The following is a 21,513-nucleotide window of genomic DNA, read 5'->3' on the forward strand; positions in this document are numbered from 1 at the left end:
AGCAGAGATTGGCTGTTCCTCGCCCAGTTTTAAGCCTCCTACACAGCTGTTTCTGTTTCAGTTCATGACTGGATTTCAACCTACGTGTGACCTTGATGACCATTAACACCTGTTTGGTATAATTGGTTGATCATACACCTGACTATAATCCTACAAAATCCCTGACTTTGTGCAAGTGTACCTATAAGAATTGATGCTGGTTTGAAGGCAAAATGTAGTAACACTAAATATCGATTTGATTTAGATTTTTCTTTTGTTTGCTCACTTTGCATTTTGTAAATTGGCAGAAATAAACACTCATTATTTATATTTCTGAAAGCATTCTTTGTTTACAGCATTTTTTCACACCTGCCTGAAACATTTGCACAGTACTGTATATGTATATATATATATATATAAGAAGTGAATACAGAGAAAGGAAAAAACAAAAGAATCAGAGGATCCTATTAATATTTCAATTACAATATAAATAATCTTTCTTTTATTACAAATGGCAAATTACATATCTTTCATCAACGCTACTATTTACACAAAAAAGAGAAGGATCATAGTCAGGTACTACAATATTTATTCTTCATCACCATTAGTTGTATCATCATAATCATCATCATCATCAGGGTCTTTTTGGCTATGTCTATTTCCCTTACAACACAAATTATCTGTACATTATTATCTTCACAAAGAACAGAAGAAGCATAATCATGTAGTTTAATGTTTATTTTTTGTTTACATCATCATAATCTTTTTTTTAGATCCTATGACCATTTCCCTTACAATACAAAATATCTGTGCATCATTATTTACCCAAAGATCTGAAGAATCATAATCAGGTAGTTTATGGTTTATTTTTTTTTACACATCTTTATTACCAGTGTCATCATCAGGGTCTTATTGGATCCTATGGCTGTTAACTTTACAATACAAAAAAAATCATCAGCATCATTATCAGGGTCCTTTAAATTGAATTCTAAGTTTATTAATAAATTCCCTGTAGTATTTATTTTGACCTTTTTTAAGGCAGTATTCATATTACAAGGCATTATCATAAAGATATCATAAAGATACAGACAGAAGAGAAAGATCTGTTTTTCACACAATACATAGACATTTCTATATTTTCTTTACCAGAATTGGAAAAAGTTTTTATGAAAAGATCACACGGTTAGAAATCACACAGTTAGTTGTTGCCCACCATAAGCTTCTGGATGACTTCCATTATGTCAGTGCACCTATAATTGATTTGTAGCCACACAACAGCGGTGGCTTTCGCACATTTCTAAGAATTCTTCAGTGTCTTAGGATTGAGTGTACACTCATTCTTTCAATCTGCTTTTCTATTTCATTCAAGCTAATCTAAAACCAACCGCGAACACTGGGAAATATGGACTGTTTCTGCTCTCTAGAAACTGCTGGTTAGAAAGAAGTGTGAGAGAGAGAGAGAGAGAGAGAGAGGTATCTATACTTTTGAATGAGTGACTTCTAACTAAACTGATTTAAACATGAACACATCACTAAAGTTAAAAAGAGATAGTAAAACATAAGTGAAGATGAGATGTGCAGGTTTAACTTTGTCCCGCCATGGAAGCCTTCAGATTACTTTGCAACAGACTGCACAAACTCCCTGTAATGGAAATACTGGCATTAGTTCACTAATCATTGTACCACATCACTGCTGAATTCTTTAATCAGATTGTTAGGAAGGTGGTGATTAATTTTCTATAACAAGACAAGTCACAATTTAAATTAATGCATTAGAGTAGACAAAAGAGCGAGTCAAAGTCTGGAAAATGTACTGTAGAAGTCAACTGATGTTGTATGTAGCAAACTCTAGAACAGTAAGCAACTTTGCATTTACATTTACAGCATTTGGCAGGCACAGTTATTACTTTGCAGTGATAATCAATAATAACTGCCATATAACAATATTCATAAACTGATTTATTTACCGTATATAATTTGGCAATGCAGGGTCCCTATAAAGCCCATTATGAAGATATCCATGGGATCCATCAAATGCAACCAGTTGTACTTTTTCCTCTGACTTCATTGCACTTTTAGCAGTGTTGTAAAGCTAAACAGAGAAATATGTCTTATGACTGTCTATACTCAGAACATAAAACAATTTCAAGATTCAAGATTTTTATTTGTCACAAACACAATTATATAGAGCATATATAACCAGCAGTGAAATGTGAGTCAGGTCTGCTCCATAGACAGTGCAATTATTAAAAAATACAACACAGATGAAAATATACATAAATATAGCTATGAAAGAATGAAATAAAATACACATAGTCAAATTATAATGATAAACATTTTTGTCATACTTCCTCAGCCATCCAGAAAGGAGCCATGTGATCATCTTTAGAGTGAAGGATCATAAGAGGTGTCCTCATTTTTTTTAAGCTAGAGTAAAATAAAATATTCTCATTTAGCATGGTATACATTTTGAAGTCTACTGTTTTTTGTTTTCTTTTTTGTTTTAAATGTTTAAATTTGACAGTACACTACTTACTTTTCAACATTGGACAGGTCAAGTTTATTTGCTTCAATTGAGTCTAGGGAAAAGTAGTACTGTATATATGGAAATCTCCAGTAATACTAAGAAAGAAAAGAATACAGTGGGCATGCTGGTTTTTATGATATATCCACAAGCACAGACGTATGCATTTCTAAACTACTGCAGTGCACTTGCCTTATAGTCCATACTTTTTTTTAAATCACAAAGAAATGTGAAAGACCCAGAATTTACCTACCCAGGTGAAAGGATGGGGTTGACCTTTTTGCAATTTTCCAGCTGTGAAAGCACCTTCAAGTATCACTGCATCAACAGGGTTTCCTGGGGAAACAGACCTGTGATGAACTTTGAACTATAATATTAGTATTATGTTACGTTTTAAGTTAAAGCACATTTGGTAACTAATGTAATTCTAATACAGCAACTTGGGTAACGAAATATATGTTTTTGTCTTTTAGGAATAGAGAGGTTTTACAGATTTCTAAACTAAATCAATGAGAGGGAAGTCGTTGCCTAATGGTTAGAGAGTTTGACTCCTAACCCTAAGGTTGTGGGTTCGAGTCTCGGGCCGGCCACGACTGAGGTGCCCTTGAACAAGGCACCAAACCCCTCAACTGCTCCCCGGGCGCCGCAGCATAAATGGCTGCCCACTACTCCGGGTGTGTGTTCGCAGTGTGTGTGTGTGTTCACTGCTGTGTGTGCACTTTGGATGGGTTAAATGCAGAGAATGAATTCTGAGTATGGGCCGTATGTCACTTCACTTCACTAAATTATTAAGTATATGACAACCTTACAACACTTCTGGGAGAGCCATCATAACAAGTATAGTGGATAGTAAGCACAGATAAGATGATGATTTGAGTCTCTCTTCCCTCTATCACAGACAATTACACAGCAAAGCTAACAGCATACGGCACACACCCCTCACACACTCTTCACCCATCCTGCTGTCTGGAAAATGACCAGACTGTGTAACTCTGTCTTTGTTCTATGCAGAACCAGGGTCCTGGAGAAACGCTGTCTCTTTTACTATGTACTGTGTCAACTATATATGGTTGAAATGACAATAAAAGCTTCATGACTAGACTTGACTTGAGTCTGCAATTATCACAGTCACTGCCTTTCTAATGCAAAGAGGTAAAGCTGTGACTTTAAGATTTCACCCACAATAAAGTCTTCAGGAATAAGACTTGAGTAAGTCAAGAAAACAAGCTATTTTTGTTCAAGAATTCAAGAGAAATTAAGGGAATTATTTAGCTGCTATACACTGAACAAAAAAATGATTAGTTCAACATAATAAATTATAGTCAGAATTTCCATTTAGATGTGTAAAACATGTCAAATAAAATAGTTAGTTAAATAATGTCTGGTTTATTTTATGTACATTTACCTTAATTATATTTAAGTATGTAATATAAGAGAGCAAACCCTTTTCCAGCATGCTATAATTATAAAGATTGTAAGTGCCATTGATGTTGATGTGTCAAGTTGCTGTGGCATAAAAAAGGCTGTAATAATAAATTTAGTATATGCTGGGTCTCATCACATGGAAGCTGATTATGTTCCAAATATTATGACATCTGCAATGTAATTTTAGTTACAAAATAAATAAATAAATAAATAAATATTTTTTTTAAACAATATTTAGTTTAATATATGTATTTTTCTTATGTCTTGTATACGATTTGGCTAGTTTTAAACTTCTGGCACTGATATTTTCAACTCTAGACATTGCAAGTATTTTTCTGTCATTTTTTTTTACCTTTCTCTTGAAGTATCACTGCAATGCCTGATGACACACTGTAAATACAAAGTATGTGACCATAAATAAAATAAATGGTTTGAAAGATGATATAAGCTGGAATGCAGAACATCCATCCATTTTATGTACTGCTTATTATACACAGAGAATCCCAATTCAAGCATAATAACCACTAAGCCAACTTGCCCCAATAAGGTAGGACATCAGAACTCACGCAGTGCCAAGAGAGTGACCCCAAATGAAGACCGGGCTGTCCTTGCTGCGTGCCCGTACCCAGTGGTACAAATAAAGTGCATCAGTGGTCAGTCCATCCTGAGTGGGCTCTCCGGTGGAATCCCCAAATCCTAGAAGAATAATAAATTAAATAATTTAACTGAATAAGGAATAATAGTATTAAAGATCAAATGTAAAAATATTCTGTATTTAAATCCTAAATATTTGAAAAGAGGAGCATGTTATATATAATACATGCTATGTTTAGGACCACAGTGACACATTTCAGTTTCATGGAGCATTACAAGTCTTGCAGTTTTGTAACAGTTCTTCAAATAATTAAAAGTAAATGTAAAACAAAGTAGCATGCATTTTTAAAGATAATCAGAGGAAAATAAATATCCAGGTGAACGAGCTCCCGATAAAGAAACTGTCATGCACCTTTGATATAGTTAGGTTTTGTTTAAAACATATTTTGCAATAACAAAATGAATTTTTCCAGCCATCTGAAATGGCCTAATAATGATTGCTCTTATTGTACACTCATGATTAATAAGGAAAAAAAAAAAAAAGTGCTAAACGGAAATACAATTTTTAAATATATTAATGCTGCAATCACAAGCCGTACATCAAGGTATATGTTACATTGTTTACCTTTATTAACATATGCGCATGAGATAGGACCTGATGTAACCCACCTCTGTAATCTATAACCACAGCATGATATCCAAGAGAACTTAACACCTGCAACAATATGAGAAACAGATTCATGGTACTAATGTTCTGTGGATTTGATATTTAACAGTGAATATATTGTTGCTACTCACATTGGCAACTCCCACGCGATGTGGAGCTGCTCTGTTTAAATACAGACAAATATGCAGTCAACAAAATAATACTTAGAACTCTGATAAAACATTTATAATGTTTAGGCCTCACTTCACACTCTTACAAACTGAAGGCATGAGGAAACATCACACTGATTTTCTATGCTGCAAAATGTTTTTCTTCTTTTTTTAAAATGATGGAGCAAAAATCAATACAGCAAAGTGTAATATTTCATCTGTCTGATTTTAATTAGGGGGGCACGGTGGCTTAGTGGTTAGCACATTCGCCTCACACCTCCAGGGTTGGGGGTTCGATTCCCGCCTCCGCCTTGTGTGTGTGGAGTTTGCATGTTCTCCCTGTGCCTCCCTGTGCCTCGGGGTTTCCTCCGGGTACTCCGGTTTCCTCCCCGGTCCAAAGACATGCATGGTAGGTTGATTGGCATCTCTGGAAAATTGTAATTGTAATTGTAATTGTAATTGCGTGAGTGAATGAGAGTGTGTGTGTGCCCAGTGATGGGTTGGCACTCCGTCCAGGGTGTATCCTGCCTTGATGCCCAATGATGCCTGAGATAGGCACAGGCTCCCCGTGACCCGAGAGTAGTTTGGATAAGGTAGAAAATGAGTGAGAGTGAGTGAGTGAGTGAGTGATTTTAATTAGTTAAAGAATACTCTAAAGGGTAAAAATTATTAGGTTAAGCCCAATGGGTTAAGCGATAATATGGAGTTGGAACTTAGAATAAAAACTTGGAACTTAGAATAACACAATATATATAATATAATATAATAATAATATACAATGACCAAATAATAAACAAAATGTTTCAGAAAGCCTTGAATGTACTTTTCTCAGTCAAGACATGATCAATTGTATTTGCCTCGTTAGCAGGTCTTCTACATTGTTGTGAGAATAACCCTCTGAATCAAGACTGTTATGTATTAAACTGCTCTCACATTAGACATTTTATATAAAACAGCCTAACTAGCTGGAAATGTGAGCTGTTTTTTTTTTTTAAATAACTGCATACGACCAGTCTTAATTGGGATGTCACATTACTTACTGGTGAATCTCCCAAAAATAGAAATGCTGTATTTTTCTGTTACTTTACAAACCTTGAATATTGGCAATTAAATATTTTCCAGTCAGCATGTCAGAAAATTTCTCATATGCACATTAATGAGACTCAAAGCTTAATTATACAGTAGCAGTATGTTTTAAAATCATCCACCTTCCATCTGCCTTGCAGCCTACTAAAGTAGATGTGTGCCGTTTGTGAGCTGCAGGTATTTCAACCCTTTGAACACAGGATTTGTTACACAAATGTTCAAGATTCTATAGATGATCCCACCTGTTACCGGTATTACCATGGAAGTAGATGAAAACAGGGGAACCATCCCCTAAAGACTGCTCATACCACTCCAAACCTTTACCTTGAGACTCCTTCCACTTTTGCTCAGGAACCGTGAGCCTAAAGAGGTATCATGGACAGTGAGAACAAAACATTGGACAGTCCCAAAAGTATAGGTCATATTTACAAAATGCACAACTGACCATACTCCTAGTGTCACTCCTTCTTCTGAGGTCAGGTACATATTGACGGTGTGATTGAGGCCAAGATCAGAGGGACGGCTCAGGTCAACAAAATACGTTACTGAAGAGAAATAAATAACGTTAAAGATTCAATAAATTGCACAAGTGAAGATCTATAATATCTAACTGAGGGGCAATGTTCGCACCTGCATGTTTATAAACCAGGTATTGCATGACACTGGGAAACAATCGCAGAACAAATGGCGTGGTCACATACAGAGTGCAAAGAGCTATCAGTGCCCTTTTCACCCACACCCACCATGATGACCTGAAAACGACACAAATGAGACAAAAAGTCTATCACAAAAATAAACACTAACTACAAAAACTACAGTACATACATAAGTACACACACCATTTATAAAGGTAAGACTACACACCATATTGATCCATCTAGACAAAAAGTGCTGAATCATTGTACATAGTATGGGGAAATAAGGGAGAGAAATATGTTGGCATTTGAAAACATTTGATTAGTCAAAAACACATTTTGATTAACCTTTTTGACCACCCGATTACAGAAGACAACTTTAGTGTAGTGATTTTAATGATTTCGCAGGCATTTAACTGCAGCAAGTACTTTAAATAAAAAATTACTATAATATCTCACATAGTATAAAATAACACAGTTTGATCATACTAGGATTTGAATGCAAGCAATCAAAAAATCAATGCCTAAAAGACTGTCACAATCTTTAGCTTGCATTTATTTAAAGCAACCTTTTAGTGTGAGTTAATACAGTTGTATGGTGCTTGAATCAGTGCAAGATAGCTGAGATTGTTGTACTGACTCAGTAGTTACAGTGGAGGTTGTGTGTTGTGCTGTGGAACCAGATGCCAGTATATTGATGTAAAATATTAATGTTCAGTTTGTTTGTTTTGTATCATGAGGACATTTATACAATATCTTAATTACCCAAAGGACTTATTTATGTCTAGCTGGTACACATGGACAATGAGTGACCATTAGATATTTTTTATTAGTAGATTTATGTACATTAAGGTATGACTTGGAATTATTTACCAAACAGAAGTATTGTAGAGCAAAAGAAGGACAATCTGGAATAATGACACCTACCTGGTTTGTACCTGAACCTTATTTTTAACCCCTTTCTCCTCATTTCGTTTGGATGCAACAGACTCATCAACTCTTCTTCTCATCTTGGAACGAATATAAAGAATAATTCCCCTGAAGAATTCCCCCTTTACTGCACACTACTATAGCTACTGTAATGTTTTTTTATCCATGAACAATTTGACTACGTTTAAAACCGCCCACTGCCGTAAATAATGAACCCTGGGTTCGCAAACCGAGGCAAAGTCCTCCGAGATCATATTATATATCTATACACTAGATGTCGCCTTGGGGTCCTAAAAAATGCGTCAAAACCGCCGCCATCTTTGTACAGGGCTCTTGTACTTCAAATGCATGCACGATGCCGGTCTTCTGTGCTGCATTTGGATGTTCAAACGAAAGAAATCTAAAAAAACAGACAACAAGGGTTTACATTTCACAAGTGAGAATGTGTTTTATGATATTGAATGTTAGTAAATTATATTTTTTCTTCCGTTGGTTTGTTTTAGTCCTTTATTAACGACCGCAGCTAATCCATGCTAGTTACCCATTAGTTTTTGACAGGAAAACAGACAATGTTTGTAGATTCCGAAGCTCTTAATAAGGACATTAAAAATTGACCCATGCTTTTTTTGCTTAAAGGTGAAAAGACCCAACTTTATGTATGTTTTGTAAGATTCCCTTATCTGTCAAACATATTTTATTATTATTGTCCTGGACTTAACACAAGCAGAATGCTCTTTTATCAAGTTACTTCACTTAAGGACATATTTAATGACATTATGCCTGAAAAGGGTTTGGAAGGGGTTGGTTTTTTTTAATCTTATGTTAATTAAAAAAAATGTATAATACAACTTGCTGTTTATATTTGTTTTGTTTTTATTGTATTTATATGATATTTGTTTTTTGTAATTGAATTTCTGCCATGAAAATAGCTTTTGATTGCTGACATGGTATTAAATAAAATAATCAGAATCTGAATCTGTTTGTAGATTCCCAAGTGATAAACAGAGACGTCAGTCATGGACAAGTTGCAGGGATACCTGGCAGAGAACTTCAATTGGTCACTCAACACCAGCTCCATCAGCAAGAAACTTCTTCTTATGAAGGATGAGGACATCTCCCTCCACTCATCTTGACCATTAAAAACATTCTGAGCAGCTGCATCACTGTCTGGTTTGGGAATTGCAGCATCCCAGACTGCAAGACCTCGAGCGGATATCGGAAAAGGTGCCCAAGCATTTGGGCCCACACAGTCAGACTACACACTCTTCCAATATACATCCACATATACAGCACCACCCATATCAAACTTTTTACATGTTGTTCTGCACACTGTTTTTGCTCTTTGCACATGCTGTCTTGCACATTTCAGTCGATTGCTGTTTTTCACAATACATTACAATACCTCATGTAACTGGTGTGAAGTGTTAATTCCAGTATTTCTGCACATGTACAATAGAACATACAGTATGTACACTGATCTGCACTTTTTTGTGTATTGTCTTTTGTCCTGCACTATTTGCACCAGGTTGCACAGATGCATTTTATGTGGCTAGGACTAACTTACTAAGTCCTTAGCTCTGTCTTTGTTCTATGTAGCACCCTGATTGTGGAGAAACTTTGTCTTATTTCACTGTGTACTGCAACAGCAATATATGATTGAAATGACAATAAAAGCTTCTTGACTTAACGACTTGAGACTGTGTAACAGTTTCTTTTATCAAAATTCAGTGCTGTTATTATAAGAGTACGTATGCTTACAAAAATTCTCTTCCTCTTACTGTTTACAAATCCTCTAATTCGCACAATGCTAAATACAATACAAATTCAGTGCTAATTTATGTATCTGTCCTGTATTGTTTTGCATTGTCTGACTTGTTTTGCACTGTTATGCACTTTATGTTTCTAGGACAACTTAGCCTTTAGTCCTTAGCTCTGTGTTTTACAGTATGTAGCTCTGTATCTTATGTGGCTCTTTGTTGTTTTATGTACCATGGTCCTGGAGAAACGTTTTATTTCACTACATACTGCATCAGCTATGTATATAGTTGAAATGACAGTAAAAGCTTCTTGAATCTTGACTTGAATCTTGACTTGAATCTTGACTTCAGGACCGATCAAGGTGCGCAGTAGAGATGTAAATGTACATCTAGATAACTTCCTTAGGTAAATTTTGTTTTGTAGAGTCCTATAATCATTTACCGCTGTTTTGAAAGGAGACAGATTAGGCCACATGCATTCACACCTATGGTCGGTGCTGCTTTTGTGTATTGTCTTTTAGTGTTTTGTATCGTTTGTTTGCACTGTATTTTGTCTTGCACTGTTTGCACCAGGTTGGACAGATGCACTTAATGTGGCTAGGATTAACTTACTAAGTCCTTATAGCTCTGTGATGTTCTATGTAGCGTCAGCTATATATGGTTGAAATGACAATAAAATCTTCTTGACATGACTTGACATGGGCAGTTTTGGTGAGCAAATTCTGTAGTGTACATGCAGCATGCTTATGGGAACTGGGAGGAAACCAGGAAACCCAGATGAAACCCTTGTATTGACATAGGGAATATGTGCATGTATATTTTTTCATTCCCTTTTTTCGTTACATTTAATTAAATGGATTTGTTGTGCTACTTCGACAGAATATATCTAAGCATAACAAACGCAACAGAAAATGCGTATGTTTGAGCTTTTATTTTGAAACGGAAGTTGCGTAGCTGGGGCAAGTTTCTGCGTTGCACATGTGAGGAAAGCATGCGAATATGGATCACGCTCAGAAGTGGAGCGTTTTACCAACTGCTCCGAGTTTAAAACACCTCACAGAGGCAGGATTTGGGCTTCCTAAAGAGAAACAGCACGAAGCTGTACAGGATTTAGTGAAAGCGCACATCGAGTCGTTTGACCAAGCGGTTACTGATGGACTGTGCCGAGTGGTTCAGGTCAGTGCTGTGGGGCTCACGTGGTGCAGGCCATCAACAACACTGGCATATAAATAACCTTTATCTGTTTTACCATCATCATACACAGACTCTCTTAGATGGACAACTGCAAGTGTTGTCTTATTGCATTACTGTAGCTCACACATTGTGAACACTGCCTTGCATTTTCATTTCTTTGCTGTAACTCACTGATCTAACTCATTTAACAGTCAAGAACTGATGTAATGGGGTTTATAGCAGGGAAAACACTCATGTCCTTTTTATATATGACATGTTTTTTATATTTGCATTAAATAATGTATTCATGCGTCCTCAATAAATATAATCAGAATATTTGTATCTTATTTAGTTAGGCATGTTTGGTGTGTGTGTGTGTGTATGTATGTATGTATGTATGTATGTATGTATGTATGTATGTGTGTGTGTGTGTGTGTGTGTGTGTGTGTGTGTGTGTGTGTGTATATATATATATATATATATATATATATATATATATATATATATATATATGTATGTATGTATGTATGTATGTATGTATGTATTTGTATGTATATACGTGTGTATATACATATATATATATATATATATATATATATATATATCCTTCTGAAAGTTGACCACCTCAGTTTTCACCTTGTCTCTCCTTAGGCCATTCCTCCACTGGAGTTCCTGTACAAGGGGGACAGAATCAGCCTGTCATTTGTGGAAGCTGCTATACACAAGCCCGTTGTTGGCAAAGGCGGGATCTGCAAGGATCTCCATGTGTATCCTGCTGAGTGTAGAGGAAGGAGGTGCACGTACAGAGGAAAATTAGTGGTAGGTCATTGCACAATAAACCCAAATACCTCAGCATGGTTGAGTTACAGACATGATCTCCTCTTTATGTTACCTGTGTTTATGCCTGCAGGCGGATGTCAGTTGGTCAGTCAATGGGATCCCTAAAGGAATTATTAAGCAATCGTTAGGACAGGTACCCATGATGGTGAAATCCAAACTGTGTAATCTCCATGGACTCTCGCCTAAAGAGCTAATAGAGCACCATGAAGAAGCAGAGGTGAAAAAACTAAGATTTTAACTTTTTAAAACCTACAAATAGAAGTGGTGTAATTCCTGGAGAGAACCACATTTCTCCTGTGTATGCATATGGTGCTTGCTTAATCTTTCTCCACATTTGTCCTGTAGGAAATGGGAGGCTACTTTATAGTGAACGGCATCGAGAAGGTGATCCGCATGCTTATCATGCCAAGGAGGAACTACCCCATCGCCTTGTCAAGACCAAAGTTTAAAAGTAGAGGACAAGGCTACACTCAGTACGGTGAGTATTAACATTGTGCTAACATGGAACTAAATGCAAAAGTTTGCATTCCCTCACTATGAAATGTATATGACCTTTACATAATTTATACTAACAAAATATTGGGTGTGATTTCACAAATTGTAGGGAAAAGAGTCTCAGTCTTTCTGAATGTGATGTATATTCTTTAATAACTGATCCATTTCCTTTTGGCTTTCAGCTTTTTTTTTTTGCAAAGTTTTTTCTACTTTACTTTGGATTTTTATATTGATGATATCTTGATACTTTGACAGTTTGATCTCCTAGGATTTTCACAAGCAACAATCTCTAGAGGTTTTATAAAAAAACGGTGTGGAAAATCACACTGAGCTCTAAGGTCTGTGGGTGGAAGCACCATGATGTTAAGAGAGGTCCTCACCATCTCTTAACAAGGTGTTTCAACCTGATGACCCTCAGAATGCAGTATGTCCTGAGAATATATTTGAGTAAACTTTAAAGACTGATGTGTGTGAAATTCACTGATCAACAGTATTTGAAAAAAATGTCAGTTTTTCAGAAAAAATTTTTCTTCCTTCTGATGTTTGATGGGAAAATGAATCAAAGCCTCTTGACCTGAATCCGCATGATTGTATGCGTTGTGCTGCAGCCTCATCATTGGCTGTTTGGAATTGGTGCATAATTATGCAGGTGTACAGATGTTCTACAGAGACATAAAATAATAAGTACCATGTTTTTAGCAATTTCAGTGCATTGCGTGAGAGAACAACATACATCCATTAACATGAACCTTCACTACCTGGATAATGGAACGGTCATGCTGAACTTCATTTATCAGAAAGAGCTGTTTTTCCTTCCTCTGGGCTTCGCTCTTAAGGTAATTCTGAAAAATACGCTATTTGTGGGCTATGTTCACATTACCAGGCTGAAGTGACGTAGATCTAAATTTGGGTCATTTGCACTTATGAATGCGAGCTATTAAGATATTCAGAAATAAAGAGATCAGTTTTGGGGGAAAAAAAATTGTACAAAGAAGCATATAATGTAAATGTAATGATATTCTTCCCTTAGACCTAGGGAATATATTCTGTTATGAGAGTGTCTCAAAGTGTCCAGATAATGGATTCCTCTATAAAGCTTTGTATGAAGCTGTAGTAAATTATATATAATGTATATATGTAATGTCTATGGCTCACAGGCCTTAGTGGACTTCTCAGACTACCAGATCTACCAGGAGCTAATAAAGGGCAGAGAGGAGAACTCCTTCTTTAAGAGCTGTGTGTCTGAGATGCTGCGCTTGGTGATGGAAGAGGGCTGTACTACCAGAGGGAAGGTGCTTGACTATCTAGGAGAACGCTTTCGGGTCAAGCTGAACTTGCCTGAGTGGTACACACATGAGCAGTGTGCTAGATTTCTCATGGAGTAAGTCCTTTTTTTAATTAGTCATAAACTGAAATGTTAGTCATTTAAATAACAAGAAGTAGTTAATGAATGAATGAATGAATGAAGTAGATTTGTTTTCTGCTACCTATAGTCTGAAATATTTTTTTTTCCATTTGCCCACAGCGAGTGTTTGTGCATTCACCTGAAGTCTGACACTGAGAAGTTCTACATGCTTTGTCTGATGACACGAAAGTTGTTTGCTTTTGCCAAACAGGAGTGTATGGAGGAGAATCCAGACAGTCTGATGTGTCAGGAGGTCCTCACACCTGGGCAGCTTTTTCTCATGTTCCTGAAGGTGAGCTTTGAGCCTGTGTCGCCTGTAGCCTCGGCTTCCTGCTCTAGGCTTACAGGTTTGAAACCCAGCAGTGGTGTTCAGCAGATATTATGGTGTTATTCCTATTATACTAATTTGATCATATAACGTGTGAGTGTATATAGTGCCTACTAATGTTTTATCCTTTAATATCCAGCAGAGATTTATTAATGTACACTGTAGCCTCAGCTTTGTCAAATGGTATAAGACGTTACTAAAACAGGGATACCTCTATCGATTGCCTTCTTGTACACCCCACTTATAATGTGTAATTATTTGTATTTTTCAGGAGAAAATGATGGGTTGGATGGTTTCTGTGAAACTGGCCTTGGATAAAAGAGGCCAGCGATTCGGAGCATTGACCTCAGATAACCTGGCTAAAATTTTCAACATGGGCACTGACCTCACCAAAGCCTTTGAGTACCTGCTGGCTACAGGAAACCTTGTCTCCAAGACCGGTATCATTATGTAATACTCAAAAGTGAAAGTCTGGGCTTGCTGAACTATTTCTCATTTGTATAAGATGCTGGTTTACACACCTTTCTGTCTCTTAGGTCTGGGTATGCTGCAGGCCAGTGGTCTGTGTGTGGTGGCTGACAAGCTCAACTTCATTCGATATTTGTCCCACTTCCGGTGTGTGCACAGAGGAGCAGCCTTCGCCAAGATGAGGACCACAGCAGTGAGAAAGCTTTTACCTGAGTCTTGGGGCTTTCTGTGTCCTGTGCACACACCTGATGGAGCACCATGTGGTCTAATGAACCACCTAACAACCCACTGTGAGATTGTGGCTCCTGTTCACCCCACTACTACAATCCCTGCCTTGCTCTGCACACTAGGTAATCAACAGTGTGGTCATATTTTCTCCAGTGTCTTTTTTGTTTTCCTTCCTATGGGGACAATCAAGAGATGAGCTGATGCAAGATTTCATTTCTTCTTACTCATCGATTTGAAGCAGCACATAGTTCTAATGCTTAATTAGTTTCCTTTATTTTATTAATTTACATATAAGGATATCTATTTAATACAAATGGACATTTTCAACAAAATAGTAAATCATTATGTACAAATTAAAAGTTAGGATTTTCCTTGAGATTTAAAAATAGGGACTTTTCTTTCGAACTTTATTCACCTCTGATTTACTGATCTTAAAGTGAGTCTTTCTCTCTTCATCAGGTGTTACTCCAGTGGATGGAACTCCTGGTCAGCCGTACTCCTGCTGCTATCCTGTCATACTGGATGGCACCATGATCGGTTGGGTTGAGAAAGATCTCGCACCCGCTCTTGTTGATTCTCTCCGCAGGTTCAAGGTTAGTATCACTTTCCCCCCAGTCAGTACCATCATACAGTCACCATAACTGAAACCTGTTAATATTATTGTTATTATTATTAACAACAACAATAATAATAATAATCCGTTTTGGGTTATGGACACATTTTTTGTGCTGGTGTCTTAAGAAATTGACCTAAACATCTAAATTGTTCACTTTAGTATTCAGAATATACTTTAATAATATGTTGTTTTGTTTTGAGTGGAAATACACTGGTGAGAATTTTGGCTTAATTGATCATTTATGGTGCAAGTTCTAATTCTTTAAAGGCTTAAATAGGTTTTTTTGGTCAAATTGTTTTCTATTTCTTCTTAAGGTGCTGAAGGAGAAAAAGATTCCTCCATGGACTGAAATTGTGCTAGTTCCTCAAACGGGTAAAGCAAGCTTGTACCCAAGCCTGTATCTGTTCACCACACCATGTCGCATGGTGCGACCGGTCCGCAACCTCGCCTTGGGAAAAGAGGAGCTCATTGGCACCTTCGAACAGGTCCATCAACATTGTCAATCTCACATCGGTTATAATTGATCACCAGCTTTATGTAGTGATAAGCTTTACAGGCATCATTCATCCACCAAGCACCAGTAAGAAATAAAACACAACAGGCTGTGTTAGTATAAAAAATGGTCAAGGTGGAGTGATGTGTCTTGGTGTGATTTTATTGATTTTTCTACCTCTAATGCCATGTCCTAACGTGTTTTATTCTTGTTATACCACAGCAGTTTGCCAAAGAGTACAGTTTGATCCATTTATAGCTGCATTTAATGTTGGGGAACATCCACAAGACAAGATAGTTCCTTTTGCTATAGCAACTGAAACAGTTGTTCCTTTAACACCTCTGTTAAATAAATAAAAAATGCAGCTTATCATGTTAAATAGAACCTGGAAAGTGAAAGCTGTTTGTCCTGAAGACTTCCATAAATGTTAAATAAATGTCTCTTCACAGGACACTATCAGTGTTTAGACCTAGATCTTTGCTAAATAACATATTTTAGTCTGTATATCATTAGCCTTACATTATGTGAAGCATCAAGCCCATGTTACCATAGAAATAGTAACTTATTAGGAAGTGTGTTGAATTACAGCCATGGTCAAGTAAGAGCTTCTGTTTACAGCCATGGTCTATTGAAAGAGCTTCTGTTACAGAAAAAGAATCAATGCCTTCTGACCAATCAGAATAGAGTATTTAATACAGAAGTGCATGTATAACTGATATGAAGTGTACAACATTTATAATGGAAGCACAAGGTATTGAGTCAACGTTTTATGTTGTTTCAGATTTACCTGAATGTGGGGATATTTGAGGATGAGATTGAGCATGGCGTCACCACCCATCAGGAACTCTTCCCCCACAGTATGCTCAGTGTGGTGGCCAGCTTCATCCCCTTCTCAGACCATAATCAGAGTCCAAGGAACATGTACCAGTGCCAGATGGGTAAGTTGCTCACATACCTTGTGATTATGCTGTAGTGTTCCAACTAAATGTCCAATGATTGATGTGTAAAAAAATGTCCCAATTTTCCCTCTCACCTTTGTGTGCAGGTAAACAGACTATGGGTTTCCCTCTGCACTCGTATCAGGATCGCTCGGATAATAAACTTTACCGTTTACAGACCCCCCAGAGTCCACTGGTCCGTCCTCTCATGTACGACCACTACAACGTAGACAACTATCCCATTGGCACGAACGCTATAGTGGCTGTGATCTCTTACACTGGCTATGACATGGAAGATGCAATGGTCGGCACTGATTGTCTTTCATTGTAATAGTGCTGATCATTTTTTGGTAGATTTGTACTTGGTTGCATGTGTTTATCTAAATTTATGTATATCTTGTCCAGATTGTGAACAAGTCTTCATGGGAACGTGGTTTTGCCCATGGCTCTGTCTATAAGACTGAGATCGTGGACCTGTCCTTGAAGGCCAAAGGTGAGGACAGCATGGTGTTTGGGATTAAACCAGGTGACCCGAAGGTGTCTGGCAGGTTGGATGCAGATGGATTGCCACCTATAGGATCCAAGCTAAATTACGGAGACCCTTTTTACAGCTACATCAACCTCAACACAGGCCAGAGCTATGTTACCTTCTACAAGTATGTTATCACTATCATTTACTGTGAATTGAAATGTCTTTACATTGCCAGTTATCATGCAGTTATTTCTGCCTCACTGGAAAGCTGGAAAAAAAAAAAACTTTGTTAATGCAATTGCAATGTACAATAAAAACAATGTAATCTCTGCTTCGATCCATGTTTCTCATAGGAGTCAGGAGAGTTGTGTAGTGGACAACATCAAAGCATGCAGCAATGATGCAGGAACAGGCCGCTTCAAGCGTGTGTGCATTACTATGCGAGTACCACGCAACCCCACCATTGGAGACAAGTTTGCCAGCAGGCATGGTCAGAAGGGTATCCTGAGTCGCCTGTGGCCGGCTGAGGACATGCCTTTCAGTGAGAGTGGCATGACCCCTGACATTCTGTTCAACCCGCATGGCTTTCCATCACGCATGACCATCGGCATGCTGATCGAGAGCATGGCGGGCAAATCTGCAGCAATGCACGGCCTGTGCCATGACGCCACGCCGTTCACCTTCTCTGAGAAGAATTCGGCTCTGGAACATTTTGGCACCCTGCTGAAGGCGGCGGGTTACAATTATTACGGCACAGAGCGTCTCTACTCAGGACTGAGCGGACTGGAACTGGAGGCTGACATCTTTGTAGGTGTGGTTTATTACCAGCGTCTGCGCCACATGGTCTCAGACAAGTTTCAGGTGAGGACGACGGGTGCGAGGGACAAAGTAACCAATCAGCCGGTTGGAGGGAGGAACGTGCAAGGTGGCATCCGCTTTGGAGAGATGGAGCGCGATGCCCTGCTGGCCCATGGCTCATCCTTCCTGCTGCACGATCGGCTGTTTAACTGCTCGGACCGATCCATAGCTCAGGTGTGCGTGCGCTGTGGCAGTTTGCTATCTCCACTGCTGGAGAAGCCGCCCCCGCACTGGTCAGCCACACGACATCGGAACACTATCTGCTCACTGTGCAAGAAGAGCGACGCCATCGACACAGTGGCTGTCCCCTATGTGTTCCGCTACTTTGTGGCTGAACTGGCGGCAATGAACATTAAAATTAAACTAGATGTGAAGTAGATTTCTGTTTGGTATTTAAATATGCAGCATCAATTATTATTATTCTCATGGATCATAATTACAGACTAATTATGACTAAAGTGCTCTTCACACTTTTTATGTGCAGACAGTTTATTTGTCAGTGTTGGCAACTGATATAATGCTATTTTTATATTGAGACTTCATAGAGATGTTTTCTTTTTATGGATTGTTTTAAGAGTCAAGTGGACTCTGGCTTCTTCAAAAACATTATCTGAACAATATAACAATAGTGTACACTGCTGTATGCTAAGAAACATGTGATTGCAGGTGGATACTATGGGGGGGGGGATATCAATTTGTGATACTTAGATATACTCACTATACAAAATATAACACAATATATTCACCTGAGGAAAAGCAGCAGTAAAATAAGAATATAAATTGATTGTCTATTTCTTTATTCAAAAATGACCTGAACAAGAGGAAGAATTAAACTGTTGTTAAGGAGGAGAGAAGTATTATCTAAGCACCTGCTAATCAAGTATAGGGAGCAAAATGACATGGAAAAAAAAGGTATTGAGACATTATTGATATATCACATCTCCCCAAAAACTGTGAGATTATAATAATAAAATGATTATTAAAAAATGTGAATCATTTTTCATACAACTCCACGAGTTTGTTTATTCAAAATCATTTATAAAATTCACATAATTATAAATAAATATTTCTATTGCCTTAGCTTAAAAATATCATTTCAGTTTAGCTAAAACATCAGGCAAATCCAGCACAGAGGAAATGGTGTAATCAGGAATCACACTGTTCTCTAAAAGAACGTCTTTGCTATTATTAATCCACACTGTAGCTCGAACCCCTGCATCAATCCCACCCTGGATATCTGTGTCCAGTGAATCTCCCACCATGATGCACTCCTGTGGCTTCACTCCTAGCAGCTTGAAGCAGTGTGTGAAAATAGAGACTGCAGGTTTCTGCTCAGTATGTTCTCCTCCTACCACCACAGCACTGAAGAGACCCTCACATCTCACTGCCTCCAGCTTCCCCCTCTGTGTCTGTGCATCTCCGTTAGTCAGCAACAGCAGTTTGAATGAGTGTTTGAGCTCTTGCAGCAAGGCTAAAACCTCAGGAGATAATGCTAGAGCCTGCAGACGTGTGGTTTTCCAAGTGTAGTAGCAGTCTGAGGCCAGAGCACGGCCGGGATCTACACTTTGTGCTTCCTGCAGGGCCTCGTGCCAGTGATTTATCCGAACATCATCAATCGTTATGCCTGCAGATGGGTCAAACCTTTCTTCACGAAGTTTATGGGCAAACCGCTTACATATATCGCTGCTGTTTGTGTCCTTCAGCTTACTTCTCAACAGCTCACAAACCTGTCAGATTTATAATATACTTTTTAGTAAGTGATGCTAATATTTAGACAATTAAAACTTTAGGATGAAGACTACTTTTTTATTAGGGCTGGTCAAAATTGCAAAATTGCCCTTTCTTTTATTATTTCTAATATTCTTTAGAAAAACAGAAAGGTTTCACCAGGTTGTTTTGTATAGAGTAAAAGCCGCAATGCTATTTTGTAAATAACTTTTTGAAATTTTGTTCACTTTCTTCATGCTACATATAACAGACCTAGAAAAATTGCTAAAAGAATTCTGAAGATTCTACTGTAAATATAATGAAAATCAGACCAGAAATAACAAATGAGTTTCTCCACATCCTGCCTGCCTGTCTTTTCCCCATGTTGTCTTCAGCTGAATACATTTACTAATAAATTGACAATTTATTATCAATATTAAGCAGGAAAGCACAGTGATCAGAAATCAGTCAATCTTATTTTACGTACATTGTGCATTTCTCATACCCTCCCTGTCCACTTTATTATTAACACCTGTAATTTAATTCTGCTGCAGCAGACCTATGCTAAAAAATCATGTAAATACAGGTCAAGAGTTTCATCACCAAACATCAGCATGAAATAATAATAATAAATTACACAAAAAATAATAGGTAATAGGTAAAATAAAGAACATCTTTTATGCAAATCATATAACTGTATAATATACCAAAAAAGAAAAATTAACCTAATCAGCAAAAAAGCACAACGTAGAATCCATAAACAAAATATATATAAAATGATTAGATTTTAAATATATGCTACTAATATGCAATACTGCTATTTAATTGTTATTATTTAATCTGGTGTAATTCGGTGTCACTTGTTTTCATTCCCCAATCCCACCTTGTGTAAAGCAAGCTGTCCTGCTCCTGCTGTGTCCACCAGAGTGTTGTCCAGATCAAACAGTATTGCTGATATTCCGCCTTTCTCCATGTCGAGCAGGGAATATTCACAGCCTGTATGTATTATTACTAATAAAAATATAACATCCAGGAAGCGGATCTACAGAGGTAACGTCAGCAGGACATACCATTTAAATTTTGGTTCCGGGTGTTTGTGTGAGTCCGGACAGTTTGAGAGGAACACAAGTTGTGCAAGTGAATGTTGTGTGAAATGGTGTTAAGATTTTAGCTCTAGCTCCTTTATCTTTCTTTTTCTTTTATATTTATTATATATTATTGACATGTTTACATTCCGTTACACGTATACTCTCACATTATATACATATTTGTGTATATTTATGTATCTATATAAACATTGACAGACTTATTTACACCTATTAATCATTCACAGTGACTGACTTATTTATTACTACCTCCTTGACTGCAATTCTTTTGTTATTTACATTCTTGAAATTGCACAAATTAGACGTGAATTGCCCTGTTTCATTTCAGTATAGTGAGAATAAAGGAATCTTGAATCTTTGAATCTTTCAGGTTGGGTCATGTATATGTGTATATATGTATATGTGTATATATGCATATTTGTATATGTGTATATATGTATATGTGTATATATGTATATATGCATATGTGTATATATGCATATGTGTGTATATGCATATTTGTATATATGTATATATGTATATGTGTATATATGTATATTTGTATATATCTATATGTGTATATGTGTATATGTGTATATATGTATATGTGTATATATGTGTGTGTATATAATTTTCAAGTATCAAGGAAGGTTCTTTCCAG

At 37.2% G+C, this 21,513-nt stretch overlaps 3 protein-coding genes across 3 annotated transcripts; 1 reads left to right on the forward strand and 2 right to left on the reverse strand.

The window, feature by feature from the left end:
* Window positions 1-699: 699 nt before the first annotated feature.
* Window positions 700-8,201, reverse strand: si:ch211-117n7.7 (Monoacylglycerol lipase ABHD12-like). Its single transcript, XM_060872792.1, has 13 exons — window positions 7,987-8,201; window positions 7,055-7,176; window positions 6,870-6,969; window positions 6,667-6,786; window positions 5,321-5,351; window positions 5,192-5,237; window positions 4,495-4,624; window positions 4,281-4,318; window positions 2,757-2,839; window positions 2,516-2,601; window positions 2,328-2,406; window positions 1,947-2,071; window positions 700-1,621 (listed from the first exon to the last, which is right to left on the reverse strand). The coding sequence occupies exons 1-13, from the start codon at window positions 8,067-8,069 to the stop codon at window positions 1,594-1,596; spliced, it is 1,071 nt and encodes a 356-aa protein (XP_060728775.1). The 5' UTR covers window positions 8,070-8,201; the 3' UTR covers window positions 700-1,593.
* Window positions 8,202-10,706: 2,505 nt separating this feature from the next.
* polr1b (RNA polymerase I subunit B) lies at window positions 10,707-19,068 on the forward strand. The gene is made up of 15 exons (XM_060872793.1): window positions 10,707-10,922; window positions 11,571-11,738; window positions 11,830-11,976; window positions 12,105-12,237; window positions 12,954-13,090; window positions 13,412-13,635; window positions 13,780-13,951; window positions 14,259-14,427; window positions 14,524-14,805; window positions 15,143-15,276; window positions 15,614-15,784; window positions 16,574-16,730; window positions 16,838-17,034; window positions 17,136-17,386; window positions 17,556-19,068. Exons 1-15 carry the CDS (start codon window positions 10,746-10,748, stop codon window positions 18,436-18,438), a joined length of 3,402 nt encoding a protein of 1,133 aa, XP_060728776.1. The 5' UTR covers window positions 10,707-10,745; the 3' UTR covers window positions 18,439-19,068.
* Window positions 19,037-20,843, reverse strand: nanp (N-acetylneuraminic acid phosphatase). The gene is made up of 2 exons (XM_060872794.1): window positions 20,651-20,843; window positions 19,037-19,787 (listed from the first exon to the last, which is right to left on the reverse strand). The coding sequence occupies exons 1-2, from the start codon at window positions 20,738-20,740 to the stop codon at window positions 19,152-19,154; spliced, it is 726 nt and encodes a 241-aa protein (XP_060728777.1). The 5' UTR covers window positions 20,741-20,843; the 3' UTR covers window positions 19,037-19,151.
* Between the last annotated feature and the right edge of the window lie 670 nt (window positions 20,844-21,513).

Source organism: Tachysurus vachellii, chromosome 6 (genome assembly GCF_030014155.1).
Source record: "Tachysurus vachellii isolate PV-2020 chromosome 6, HZAU_Pvac_v1, whole genome shotgun sequence".
Taxonomy (NCBI): Eukaryota; Metazoa; Chordata; class Actinopteri; order Siluriformes; family Bagridae; genus Tachysurus; species Tachysurus vachellii.

Excerpts from the sequence above, each read along its gene's own strand:
- nanp (XM_060872794.1), bottom strand. The coding sequence starts at position 20,740 with ATGGAGAAAGGCGGAATATCAGCAATACTGTTTGATCTGGACAACACT. Across the intron at positions 19,788-20,650 it reads GACAGCTTGCTTTACACAAG|GTTTGTGAGCTGTTGAGAAG; the intron begins GTGGGATTGGGG and ends TAAATCTGACAG.
- si:ch211-117n7.7 (XM_060872792.1), bottom strand. The coding sequence starts at position 8,069 with ATGAGAAGAAGAGTTGATGAGTCTGTTGCATCCAAACGAAATGAGGAG. Across the intron at positions 6,787-6,869 it reads GGAGTGACACTAGGAGTATG|GCTCACGGTTCCTGAGCAAA; the intron begins GTCAGTTGTGCA and ends ATACCTCTTTAG. Across the intron at positions 5,352-6,666 it reads CATGGTAATACCGGTAACAG|AGCAGCTCCACATCGCGTGG; the intron begins GTGGGATCATCT and ends GTATTTAAACAG.
- polr1b (XM_060872793.1), top strand. The coding sequence starts at position 10,746 with ATGGATCACGCTCAGAAGTGGAGCGTTTTACCAACTGCTCCGAGTTTA. Across the intron at positions 13,952-14,258 it reads TTTTTCTCATGTTCCTGAAG|GAGAAAATGATGGGTTGGAT; the intron begins GTGAGCTTTGAG and ends TGTATTTTTCAG. Across the intron at positions 17,035-17,135 it reads ATGACATGGAAGATGCAATG|ATTGTGAACAAGTCTTCATG; the intron begins GTCGGCACTGAT and ends TATCTTGTCCAG.